Source organism: Malania oleifera, chromosome 2 (genome assembly GCF_029873635.1).
Source record: "Malania oleifera isolate guangnan ecotype guangnan chromosome 2, ASM2987363v1, whole genome shotgun sequence".
In the NCBI taxonomy this organism is placed as follows: domain Eukaryota; kingdom Viridiplantae; phylum Streptophyta; class Magnoliopsida; order Santalales; family Ximeniaceae; genus Malania; species Malania oleifera.
Window position 1 is genome coordinate 65,406,007 of NC_080418.1, and position 14,127 is coordinate 65,420,133.

General features: G+C 35.3%; 1 protein-coding gene across 1 annotated transcript in view; it reads left to right on the forward strand.

Moving 5' to 3' along the window:
* LOC131147949 (26S proteasome non-ATPase regulatory subunit 2 homolog A-like) overlaps positions 1 to 14,127 on the forward strand; it is a 51,162-nt gene that overhangs the window by 25,868 nt on the left and 11,167 nt on the right. Inside the window, exons 9-12 of the mRNA XM_058097626.1 lie at positions 59 to 141; positions 10,663 to 10,777; positions 11,039 to 11,113; positions 12,386 to 12,544. Coding sequence (XP_057953609.1) covers positions 59 to 141; positions 10,663 to 10,777; positions 11,039 to 11,113; positions 12,386 to 12,544 — 432 coding nt within the window. The remainder of the gene's footprint in view (positions 1 to 58; positions 142 to 10,662; positions 10,778 to 11,038; positions 11,114 to 12,385; positions 12,545 to 14,127) is intronic.

Sequence of the window (14,127 nt, forward strand, 5' to 3'; positions counted from 1 at the left end):
TACTAAAACTTATTTAAACTTCAGAACATGTATAAAGTCTTTGGATTATAAACTTCAGGTTGAAGATCTTGATCTCTTAGTAGAGCATGTTGATAGTACAAATTACAAAAGGACGTGCCTATACCTTACTAGTTCAGCGAGGTAAATGATATCTTTACTATCTAAAATGTTTGTGTCAGTTTTGTCATATTGTCACTTGCATAATTGCATATATGTTGCATGATAATTCCTTGTGGGGAGTTTTCTTTCAAAAACTTGAATCCTACTACAATCTGTGATCGTTGAGATGCGCTGATGAAAGTATTAATTTATTTGTCTGATTCTATAGGTTTTTTCAGATTGTTGTGGGAGCACACCATTGAAGTTTCACTAGTAAAACATTTCATGATAATTTTCATCCTTAGAGCTTGCGATAAGGGTCAATTGTTTTACTGGTTTTACTATTTTTGTTAGTTTATTAAAGGTATTTAGGGAAAGAAAAACAAAGCGTTGTAGTTCTACTTAAAAATTGAACATGGTTTTGGACAAATTGGTCCTCAGTTCAGTTAAAACTGCCCTCATCTTCTTAGTTTCTGATTGTGTTTTAGAAACTCTTTTTCTCACCTGTGCATGCATATTCACCCTTAAGACAATGCATTATCTCACGTTTTATTTTTATTTTTTGAATTAACGGGGTTATGAGCGATCCCCATGGAATGAGAGTCTTTATAAAAGCATATCCCATGGAATGAGATTTGTTATAACTGATGCAGTTATGGCAAGGAAGCTAGGGTTTCTGCAGGAGCAGCGATCTTCTCAGTTGCAGTTAGGGCTGCATTCAGGGAGTAGACTGCAAAGAGGAATCGGTTGGGCCATTTTGGAGCTGGCCCAAATAATATAAAGAGAAGGTAAATATTTTTTCTAATAAACTGGGCCAATTATTTGATCAGGCCCATTTTTTGGAAGTCTGAAATGGGTTCAAAGGGAGGTTCTGATCCTTTGGGCTTCATGCAGATGGGCCAAGGTGGTAGTCAAGCTTATGTTTTGGATAATAGTGATGGAAGGAGGACACTGTACCTTTTGATAGTACTATACATTCCCCGTTTACAGATTCCCAAGATATGAGTTAAGTTGATCTGCGTTTTGGAACAAACACAGATTAGTAGCAGAGAAGATTTGAAACAAGATTGCTGTGATAAAAATGGAACAAGTTGTGAAGAGGGATTGGAAAGTGATGTGGAAAAGAGTAAAATACTATAAGTTGCTTTTTTTCCCCTTGGGGTGGGGGTAGGAAGTCTGATGGTTTTTTTCTTAATTATAACAAATTTGAGGGAAACAAGGTTTATTCTTGTTGGAGGGTGGCTTGTATGGGTGCTGAAATGAGGATGGTGTTTGAAGATCTGGTGAGTCAGTGGCAAAGTTATTAACGAGAGATTCTAAAGGAGAGCTTAGAATAGTGGAGGAGGCTAGATGTAGTTATGGGGTAAGCAAAGAAAAGAGGGAAAGAAATGGGGGGACTTCTCCGATTCAGAAAATGATGATATTAGTGAGTTTGATTGTGGTGGTTTCTGTTGTTGGATGATATTCGAGAACAATATGGGTGTGTTTTGGATTCTTACGAGGAGATTAGGGATTTATCATATGTCCGTCCACCCTCGTTCGAAGGACTTGAGGAAGTTTCTATCTTTGATAATGGTCTGGTTAGCAATTTACAGTGAAGGGATGGAATTTTGCCTGCACCCATGGAGGAGGTTCCTAAGAAGGATTTAGAAGCACAAAATCTTTTGGATAAAATGGACTTAAAGTTGACTGATTTTGGAGGAAATGAAGTGCCATGGAAAAAGTTGAAAGTTGAAGGGACAAATGGAATTAGCGGAATTGAAGAGCTTCGTAAATTATGATGGAAAGGGGTTGAACAGGGGGTTTCCTTGGTTAACATTATGTACAATGTGTAAAATTTGTTAAGGGGTTGACTAGCGTTTTTTATTTTTGTTTTTTCCTTTTTAATTTTTCTTAGGGGGTTTTCTTGTTTTATTTGGCGGACTCCTTGTCCCTGCATGTTGTATCTTCCCTTATTTCTATCTAATATAGCTTCTCGTATTTTTTTTAATCAAAATAAAGGTTTTGTTATAACAGCATATCTGACAGAATGAGATTCATTGTAGCAACATATGCGAGAGGATGAAAAGACAGATTACATATACAAATTAAGGGCAACTGGATAAACAAGCTGAAAAGTGGAGCATGAGAGGATTTGCGGGGAATTATTGGATTGCGTTTTCCATTTCTCTTGATTTTTTTTTTTCCCCTGTTTGTATCATTTCTTTCCTTCTTTTTTAGGTTTGATGGGTTAAGAACTAAGGAGGAACAGAGAAGGATGCAGGAAAGAATATTGGTCATTGTAAGAGTGGGAGAAGAAAAAGAGGGGTCTGATGTGGTTTGTTTTTCCCCTTTTAAGATACAAGAATAAATGTTACTAACGAAGAAGGAAGATAATATGTAATGGAGGGCAAGTGTCCTAACCAAGAATAAATGCAAAAAGAAAATACTAAAATGGCAATGCTCTCCAATCTCTTTGCATAGCAACCAGACATACTCCCTTAAATGAAACAAAGGTAGAGCGGACAAAAAAGGAGTCCTACTCTACGCATGCTACATCAGCAGACAACATCCACCCTTTGAAACTTCTAGAATTCCGTTCCAACAAAATACACCTAACTAATAGTATTTTTTCTCCTTCCCACCACTAAAGCCCCTAAACCTCTGAAGATGAAGGGCGTACCCAATGCTCCCAAAGAACACTTGAGTCTGCCCCAAATTCACTAGGAAAAAGGAATGATGTAGATGCAATTATGCATTTGATCAACGCATCACTCTTGAAACAAAGGACGCACGTGCGGGGATAAAGCTTATGGGATCTTCTGGCCTGAAGTATTCTGTGGTATTAATCCGGTATGAGATGTGTGTAAAAGCCCTAATTTGAAAGGGATTTTCTCATTCTAAATGAGAAAATGTGAAGGAGACTGAACATCACCACTTGAATCATGAGTAAGATGATAAAAAAAGATCTATAGTTCTATTTTGCATTCCAAATGAAAGAATGCAAAGGATACTGAGGGCCGCTATTTGAATCAAGGGTAATATGATTTTAAAATGTTTAGAAAAGAATTCCCTTGAATTATACGAAGTGTTGACCTTCATATTTTTCTTGAAGAGGGACAAAAAAATCAAGTGCCCCTAGCAACTGAACATGATCAGGTTGCTTCTCATTCAAAGTTGTTCGTCATAACTGGATTAGGCACAGAGTTGAGGAAAAGCAATGCAAAATGGAGCATCTACAATCCATTGCTCCTTGCGCAAATGGAATCTCCTGTTGGTATGAGTTTGGAATTGCATTATGGGAAGGAAAATAGGAAAAATCTGGTAAATAGATTTCCAGGGCTCACATGAGTGGCATTAACAGCTGCCTTAGCATTCGAGCCATTCTCTTAGACTTAAAACTCCTTGTGCCAAAGCATTTTGAGCTGTAAATAAGATTGACAACGATCTGCCTGCTAAGGCAATGTTCCTGCACGATAAGCTTCCAAAACCTAAAACTGTTCCCTCCTGTCACATTAGATTTCCTTACGTTATCCTTAGGTCTTCCTATATTATTCCTCCGAACACATGATCCCCACTGGCTCATCCATCCTAGACCTCAATAAGTCTATAATCAATTTCTTCAACTTAATAGCAACACCTGCAAGGACTTAAAAGAGAGGTAAAAATAATGAAGGAAAAGGGATAAACAAGCTTGAGTCAACATAATGCAATCTCTTAAAGGTGAAAGAGCCCCTCTTCTAACATCTAGTCTCCTAGCCATTTTCTTTGTAATATGATTCTGAAAAGACAAGGCCATACATTTGTCTCCTAGAGGATTACCTAAGTAGGAGATGGGACAAGTATTAACACAATTTCCATATTGGCGAACTGTCACAATCCCCTCACCTACATCAATACCAACCAACCCACTCATAGATTAATCTTCAAGAAGTTCGGACTGAGCACATTAGCAAAACACCTCAGATCACCTCATGTCCTCAAATTCAAACAAAATAGTATCATCTTCCAGCAATTGAGTGGGAAAAAATCCTCAGACCCAAAATAATAAACATATGTTCATTGAAATCAGTCAAGAAATGAAGAGATACAAAAAAGGCCTACATGGTGGTTGAAACAAGATGAGCTGATGAGGAAATGTGTGGTTTTGATGAAAAGTGGAACTTGAAAAGGTCAAACCCTCAATTTTTTATCTGTTGATTTTTTTATCGTTTTAAATAGAGGCTGCGATGGTTGTGTAGCGGCTTTTTGGGTCCTTGATACTGTTACACATTGCTAAATCGCTGCGAAGAAAAATCACAGCTATAGTAGTAGTAATGGACCGCTATGGCCGTTACATAATCGTGACATGACCATTATGGGAAATATATGTGTGTGTGTGTGTATATATATATATTTAAAAGTTTCTTCTTGTTTATGTATATATAAATATATTTTAAATTTTCTTCTTGTTTCCTTTTTTTCCTCTTTATAAATTATATTCGATTAGCTATGTTAGGAGAGAAGGAAAGATTATAATGAGAATGATAGTGATACAAACTTTATCTGTTTTAATGTTCACAATAGATGCATTAATGAATAATTTGATATCACAACTATGTTGTTAAAAAATATCAATTTTGATAATATTAATAATTTGATTTTTCTTCTCTCTATTTTTTTGGCTTCAGCCTTCCTTTCCTTTTCTAATTTTTTCCTTGTTCAAGTTGTTAGTACTTTATTTATTTAATGATAACATTTTTGATTATATATTAGTACTTTATTTATTTAATGATAACTTTTTTGATTATGTGTTAGTCTAAATTTGTTAGATTTTAATTACTTGAACAAATAAAATAATAAAACTTGTTTAATTTATTTTATTATTTGTATACCTTATGTGCCTTGTAGATTAGTGGAGTGCAATAGTGCATAATGGATTTTGTTTTATTCATTAATTTAACAACCATATGATTAATGGAAAAATGAAAAGGTAGATATACAACTGTCAGTAGATGTTTAAACAAATGTAAAATTTGTTGCCTTTATTAAAAAAATATTAGTAAGTTGAACTGAAGGATCCAAAGTACACAAGTTCTTTTTAAGAAGAGTTAAGAGCTTAAAACATGCAAATATGCAAAAGATTGTGTGTATTTGAAAAATATTCATGGCCGTTACACCTGCTTCCTGGTTATTTAACAACTGATGCTCTCTCTTCCTGCTACCCTTGTTTCTGTCACGCGCTACTCGCTACTGCTATTTAAAACCATGTAGGTATGCCTGTTACGCAACCGCGACGTGGCCATCATGGACTGCAGCTTAAATCTTAGATTCAGGCTGCTTCCTTGTGAGAGTTTATGGCAAACTAACTTGCACCAAAAACAATGTGCTCAAAATTACAGGGGGCAGTTAGGTGTTTGTCCTTACTTGGTATTACATGCCTTCAGATGTGCATCATCGTGCTAAGCATGGTGATTGTCGGTTTGTCGAGCTTTATTTCATTCATGTACTCTTTTTGAAACTAAGTGTCTCCATGTAAGGAAAATTTGGCAATTAGAACAGCATGACTCTCTCTCTCTCTCTCTCTCTCTCTCTCTCTCTCTCTCTCTCTCTCTCTCTCTCTCTCCCTCCTATCTCTCTCTCTCTATAATATATATATATATATATATATATAGGTGGTGAGGGGGGTTCTATGCAGTTTCTCTGCAAAGTCAAAGCTGTCAGAAAATTGATGCGGGTCCCCTTTGAAGGCTTTGAAGAACAGATTCTAGCCCTTTTGAAGAAATAAAAATAAAGCGAACAAACAGTTGGATAACAAGTGTGAAAAAGGGTGCAAGCAGTAGGAACAGAAACAGGGAGGTAAAGGGGGTGATTAAAATTTGGATTTTATGGTCAACTATGATTTGAGTTTGGTGTAATGGGTCAGATGAAGGGAAGTCAACACAGAAAGGCAACAATTGTTTGTCTATGAATCCACTGAAGATTCTCGTTTGCAATAATATTAAATGGACTGAAAGATGTAAGATAAATGGTTGCTTTCTGATCAGCGGGCTTGGAGCATCTGAGGAAGCAGTGGATTTAATTTGAAAGTCACAGATCTTTTGAATGTGATTGGAAGTTGGTCAAGTGAGATTTCTTTGAATGGTTTTATTGAATTTTGGAGGGTGGTGATTTTATTTGGTCGTTTTCTGGTTATGTGGGGTGGGGAAAGGTGAGGAAAGGGCATATTTGTGGAATGGACTGTCCAATGTAAGGCAGAGTTGGGATAACCTTTAACTGTTGGAAGGAAACTTTAATATGGTCTTCCATGGGCAAGGAATGGGTGGAGCTCAGAATCTGCTTGCATGATAGCATTCTGGGAGTTTTCAAACCTAAATATTGTTTTTGACCGACCTCAGGAGGATTCTGTACCTGGTCAAACTTTTGAAAGAACCCTTAGCTGTCCATAATTGATAGACTACTTGTATCTGTGCTGGACCTCTCATTTATGTAATGGACAGTGGGTTTTGTGTGCAAATGGATTACAAAGTGTGTTTAATCATCAATTGCTATCCCACGGGATTATTCATGTTTAAGGTGTATATTGTTATGCCTCAAAGCAACTTCAAGCCTAATGGTCAGTTTGAGCAAACGTTAGCTAAATCCTTCGGGAGAAGAGGTTAAGGGTAGGTTGCTGGCTGATACATGGGGAGGAAAACATGGATCATTTTTTATGGTGTATCTCGGGTTGTCTCTTAGGACAACGTTTGAATAAAAAAGAATGTGGGAACCTGTAAAAGTTGTTGGGTGGAAGATGAACCTCTTAATCCGGGATTCTTTTTTTTTTTTTTTTTTTGGGGGGGGGGGGGGGTGGTGGCGCTCATTGGAGGTATCTTGGCTTACCTTCTTTCCTATTGTTAACAGTGGAGTGAAGAGTCTTGAACTCATTCAAAAGATATTCTTGTGGGATAACATTGGAGAAGAGTTTAATTATCACTTTGTTAAGTGGGAAGTGATTAAGTACACATCATTTAAATTCAAAAAGGGGGGGGGGGGGTTACTTGCTTCTTATTGGGAAATTTAAATAGGGTTCGAGGATGTTTGGGTGGAGATACTTCTTTGGAGTTGAAGGTGCCTCTGTTGTTCAATATCGCTTCCTTCCACAATGCACTTATCAGCACATTCATCTCTTTTTGAGGGGGCTCTTGTTCATGGGATTTCCATTTTTTAAGAAATCTCAAAAAAAGAGAGGTTGATTAATTTACCATCTTATTTTCTATTTTGGACCACTTTGTTCATTATAGGGAGGGATGAGAGAGTGTGGGAGGGTGATGTTCACTTCAAAATCCTTCTTCTCCCATGTTTCAAAATCTCCTATTCCCATTCTTTTCCCTTGGAGCCTCATCATTTGTAAGTCCAAGGGTCCTTGGAAGATTCATACCTTTGTTGACTGTGATTCTAAATAGGATTCACATTCATGAGTTGCTTCCTGAAAGAAGACCCAATAAGTCTCTCAGATATGTGTGTCCTGTGCTTCGAGTTTAACGAAACGAATGCTCACCTGCTTGTGTATTGTAAGGTGGCAATAGTCGATGGAATAGTCTCTTATTTTGGTGAAGATTGGGTGGCGCCATGGGATGTGGGCAATCTTTTGCCGGTGAAGTATGGTGGTTTAGGCCCTAGTTGAAATGGCAGTGTTCTTTGGAGGGGATCTGTATTGTTATCTCGTGGAGTCTTTGGAATGAGAGGAACGCGAAAATTTTTAAGAGCCGCATAAATTGCACCAACTTCTTATTGAATAGAGTGGTGTTTTTGGCTTTCTTTTTGTTTTGGGTACACTCTTTTGGGTTGTTTTTTTCCCTGAGGTTTATCACTGCCTGCCCTTCAAAGGGATTGGAATGCACTTCTATTGTAATCTTTTACTGATTGTTTTATAGTTACTGTTGTTGAGGACTTCTTGTTCTCCTCTCTTCTATTTTGTTTCAGTTTTTAATATATTTTTTTCATAAAAAAATTTAGGTGGTTTGGGATTAAATCTCTTGCTAACTTTGGTAAAGCAGCCCTCGAAAGTAGATTTGGTGCTTCATGGTTTAAAAGGGGGTTTGGAGGAAGACTGTTACTTCCACGTATGGTCTTTTGGGGGAATTTATGGACCACGAGGATATTAGGAAGAAGAAAATATTAGGTATAAGTATCGCCTAACATGCTTTTTGGTACACTAGGATCAATGTGATTTTCCTATGTTTCTGAATTTTCACTGAATCAGGCAGTTCTAATTATTCTTTGGGTAACAAACCATACACATGGTGAAATCTTATTGGTCCGTTAGTGTATCAATCAGCATGCTTGGTGGTGTGCTTGGTGTACGTAATAATTTCTCTTTAGGGAGGCATATGTTGTAGGAGTTTGGAGATGAACTAGGAGGGGTTGAGGAGTGTTTCTGGCAACCTGTAGCTTTAAAGTTGGAAAGGGACATTCAGTTCTCTTTTTGCATGACAATTAGTGTGATGATCAACTTCTTAAAGCTCATTTTCCTCTGCCTTTGTTGGCAAAGGAAAGAATGCTCTGATAGTACATTGTGTTGTTTGGGTGCATGACATAGTAGCTTGGGATATTAACTTTCAAACAGCCATTAGGCTTGGAAATAGAGCAATTTGTGACTTCTTTAATCATTTGTATGAGAAAAAGATTGACAATGATGGGGAGGACAAGGCAAAATTGGAAACAGGAAGGGATATAGTTTCACCCAAGATCAATTATCCTTGGAAAACAGTTCACAAAGTTGGGGACAAGCAAAAGTGACATTCTTTACTTGGTGCTGGGAGGTATGATCAGACATCATGGGAGATGATCCTCACTATTATAAATTTACGAACAAAGAGGAGAGGTTCTGGTTCGTATTTGCATTTTATTTTAATATAATGGATAATCTGTTCATCACCTCCCTCTTCACTGCCCATGGGCTAAGGAGCTTTGGGAAACAGCACATGGTTGTGAGTTTTCTTGGGTTAGAGCTGCCTTTGTTGCCCAGTTGTAGGTTTGATTGGGGGTTAGAGCTTGTACCAAAAAGAAAAAAAACTAGACATTTATTTCTCTCTTTTTTTCTTTTTTTTTTTTGAATTGCATGGAGTGGCAGTAGTAGAGGAGCCCTTGAAGGAAAGGAAATCTCTCTATATCATTTAAAGGCAGAGGATGAGAACTCTAATGTTTTTGTGTAAGAGTAACTGTAAAATTGATGTACATCCTATTTTAGATTTTTTGAAAAATGTAATTCTGTATGTGATTTTGTTCTTGGGTTGGCATCTGCTTGATGCCCTACTAATGAATTTATGCTGCTATTTGTATGCATATACATATATGTTATGTGTGTATCTTTGCATGTTCTATTTGCATGTGCATTGCATGAGTGGTTGTGACTTGTGAGTGAGCAGTTTGAGATTTGTTTTCTGAAAGGTGCTTTTTTTAGGTCAATTCTATTCTAAAATTTATGTTTCAGAAGCTTGGTTTATTTTTTATTTGAGTGACATTACACATTTTGCAAAAGTTTTAGTAGTTGCCTGAAGTAGTGTACTCTACGTCTTTTAGAGTGTATCTTATCTATTTAACAATCATGGATTGTTTCCTTTTTTTTTTATTTTTTCAACAAATGGTCATTTTTTGTTTGTCTAATTGACCTTTTGGTTACTAGTGATAAGATATTATTACAATTAGATATTTTTTGAATTCAAAGATTAAATAAATTGTTCAAAATTTAATGTGGAAAAATCATTTATTGATCTGCATCATAAACAAACTCTCAGCTTGTAAAGGAACGAAATCAAAGCTATGCAAAAAATTTTGCAGGTTTGAATCTTAACTTATTTATAACAAATACTTTAAATGCAATTTTATATAGTTGTGATTTAACTTAATTCTTTTTAAAAATGTTGTCTTATTTTGAAAAGATAGTGATGTTTATGTTCACGAGATGCTTTACGTAATTCGAATATATACATGATGAAATTTTAGATGTTTTCTGAACTTCAAAGATTTATAATAAATTACTGATATTTCATTCTGAAAAAATTATTTAATTCTTTGCAATAGAAGCAAAAATACTTCTCCACTGGTATAGGAAGCAAATTGAAGTCATGTACTAGAATTTACAGTAAATAAGTCAAAATGTAAGTTTATACAATTTTGATTTGGCATAGTTCTTTTCGGAGAGGAATTTGTTTTATTGTTAAAATATAGAGGATATTTTTGTCTGAAAAATGCTTTACACTATTTGTACTTTTACATATTGTGTAGATATGTAATACGTACCCATGCTTGTCTGAGTCTTTAGGGATAGCAGGGAGAAGCTGTATATGGTGTGAACAGAACAACAGGGATTAATTTTTCCATTCTATGTAGCTTATCTTTTGATGCCTTGACATGGTTCTTCTTGGAATGTCGCCAACTACATGGCATTGTGGCTTGTCATTTATTCATGTACTGCTGTATTTCTTGCTCTGATCCCAATCTTCTTTTATTGCTTAATATTGCTCAGATAGTATGTTGGTTGCCAACTATATTGATGGTGAATTCTCTCTTTCCCTTGCCTCTCCTGTTTATTTAGACTGTTTATGTTTGAACATCTTGCAGATATCTTCCTGGACCAGATGACATGTTAGTTCTGGATATTGCTTATGTGATCTATCTCAAATTTGAAGAATTCCCCAGTGCACTTCAGATTGCATTATTTCTTGATAACCTAGGGGTATGCACTCTGTTATGATTTTTGCTCATCCCTTTTCCCCTATCATCTTTGCTACAATTGTAATACATAAACACTAGGTTTGTTCAGAAATATCTGTTGCTTATGTTTTGTCAATGTATCAGTGAAGTATTTTCTGAAATTTAATTGCTTCTGTATGGTTAATGCATAAGCACTTTCATTTGGAAAAGAAACAGGAGCGGTGATTTCTCTTTTAACTTTTCTTATGCATTAGTCCTAATAAATTCATTTATTTCATGGCAGTATGTGAAGCAGGTATTTACATCTTGTGATGATCTGCTGCAGAAGAAGCAATTTTGTTACATACTTGCTCGGCATGTGAGTTTTTACAATTTTTGCGCTTTTATTTTTGAGTTGTTTTGTTCCTCTCATTTGAAAATGAAAAATTGTGCTGCAGTTAGTATTTCTTTATACACCATTTTTCCCAGTGTTGATGCACAATTGCTAATGGGCTGTTTGGTACCGCTGTCAAAAATTATAAAAATGAGAACCGGAAACAAAAACTAAAAATCAGAAACATAACTAAAACTGAAAGAGGCTAATATTTTTAAAACTAAAACAATTAAAAATTTGGTTGAACAAATGCTCATTTGAACCAAATAACAATTAAAAAATATGGTTAAAATAATAAAGGTGCAAAATAATACAAATTAAAATATTATAATAAAAATAAAAATATTATAATTATTTTATTTAATTAATATATTTCAGAACTCACTTTACAAGAGCAATATGATTGTACATGACAGTTAAAAATGTAAAGATATTTTTTAGATGACATTATTTTTTTAATTTTTAAAATTTATGCATATTTTTAATTATATTTTCAAATCATATGATCATTTTTTTAAACTTTAATTAAAAATTATTTATAAAGTGAATGATTTAATCTACAAAAGTTAATATTGGATTTTGAAGTATTCTGGCAACATGTTTCTAGAACAATTGAAAACCATAAAATCTGGTGTTCAGTTTTTCTTTTTTGTAAACAGTTAAAAACCGACAAACAGAAAACTGACAATGTAAGCGAATGCATTTTCATAATTTGTTTCTTTACTGTACCAAAAATGAAAACAGAAAGCAGAAACGATACCTAACAAGACCCTAAGCTATATATAAGCACATCTGAGCATTAGCTTCAGTGATGGTTTCAGTCCCTCTTACTAGTTTTAGGTAGATCAGCCAGTTTTATCCAGCACCTGAGACATGATCAGTGATGGGAATGTTTTTCTTCTTTGATTGTGTTTCACATTGATGGTGGTTTTGGCGTATATCAACTGTTTATTTTTGTGTGAAGACTTGCCCTCACTTGGTGTTTGTCTGATTTCTTGCTTTTTATTTGTTTGTTTAATTTTTTGTGTGGGTGGCTTTACAAGTGTCTATTTTATGGTAGTGATTGCAATGAAAAAGCATAGAAATTTATCAAAAAGAGCATTAGTTTATGAACCACAAAGCTGATGGATGTGGTGCTGGTTTCTAGTTTAATGTCTTACATTATGATGTTAAAATTGTCTTCAAGATATCAATCATACTTTTTATTTTTGATGAATGATTGGTGTTTATTTGCTACTTTGTCATTTCTTTGTGCAGGGTAGTGCTTTTGAGCTTGATGATGACATGATAGCAGATGATGGAGATAGGGAGGCATCAACAGAGATCATATACAACAGTAAATTAAGTGAAGGCTATCTCACCCTTGCTCGTGATATAGAGGTCATGGAGCCCAAGTCTCCGGAGGATATCTACAAGGTTTGGACTTTGTTCCTCTATAATGCTGAAATGTGTCGAATTCGGAAGCCGTTTTGATTTCTAAAATCTTAATTCCACATGTTTTTCTGGTTCTATACTATTAGAATTTTTGTACTCAGTTGATCATTGCCATGTGTCAATTGGATTAATCTCCTCATGCTAACATTTAATTAAGCAACATCATTATGCAATTTTTGCCCCCCGTCATGTGGCCTTCATTCATAGGTTTAAAACTTACCCTTCATTTTTTTTTTCCCTATTGATACCTCTATTTTCATTAAAAGATGCGTGTGATAGGGCAATGACTTGTGTTAGGACTACCGATGGGGTCTAGGAATTTCCAGTCATATTGGGTGCATATGAGGGTTTTGCTTTGAATTCCTATCTTTTTGTGTTATTGATGGATGAACGTATTAGGAATACTCAAAATGAGGTCCATGGTGTCTGCTGTTTGCAGATGATAACATTTTGATTGACTGGATGTGTATTATCTAAGTTTGAATTGGAGAGAAGCTGTAGAAATTAGAGAATTTAAGATAAGTAGAAATACAATAGAATATGTGAAATGAAATTTTAGTCATTTTAGGAGGAATATTCTAAGAAAAAGGTTAAACTTGGTGTCTATAAATTATTAGAACTAATATATTTCAAAAAATACCTTGGATTTATTACGCGACCTGAATGTAAATTGAGGATGTAGTTACAAAGAGTTAAAAAGTAGGTTGGGTGAAATGGAGAAGTGGTTTGGGCATGTTGTGTGATCATGGAATACCCATTAAATTAAAAACAAGTTGTGTAGGACAGCTATAAGATCATGCATGCGATGTGGATCAATGTTGGGCAACTAAGAAACATCATATTCAAAAAGTAATTGTTTCCATGGCAAGACCGGTTAGGTGGATGAGTGATATAACTCTAAAAGATAATTTATGGAGTGAGCACATTCGTAGTAAGTTAGTGTAGGTTCTGTGGAAGACAAAGGAAAGGCTGTTTACATGGTTTGACAATTGCAAATGTAGCCAAATAATGCTCTGGTGAAGGAGTGAGCTTATTAATGTCAGTGGCAATGGGAGGGGGAGGGGTAGACGTAGAATAACTTGGATCAAGTTTGCAAGTATTTTGACAGTTCTCCATTTGTTAGTGGACTTCGCCTTAGATCATGTGGAATTGCGGAAGAGGATTCATATAGCTGGTCCAACTGGGATGTCAGACTTGGTTGTTGTGTGCATCTACTTCCAGACTTTGTGAGAATAACCAAAATGGCATGATGAAATTTCATTTACACCACTTATTATAGTTTCTCTATTTGTGCTTTTTTTAATTTTTTTTTTCTTTTGAAAGAGAAAATGAAATGGAACTGCATTGCCATTTTGAATTTTATATATTAATTATTGACAAACATTGTTGTAAATATGAAATCATGTGTTATGTGTGGTTGGATTTCCAGCAGAAATGGTACCTCTCAGCTAATGTTTTGGATGGTTTTGATAGACAATTCAACTATCTGGAAGCGGCCTTTACAGGGAATAGAACCCCTGCTAGAAAATAATTGTGAAAAGAAAATGTCTTCTCTATTTTTCTTT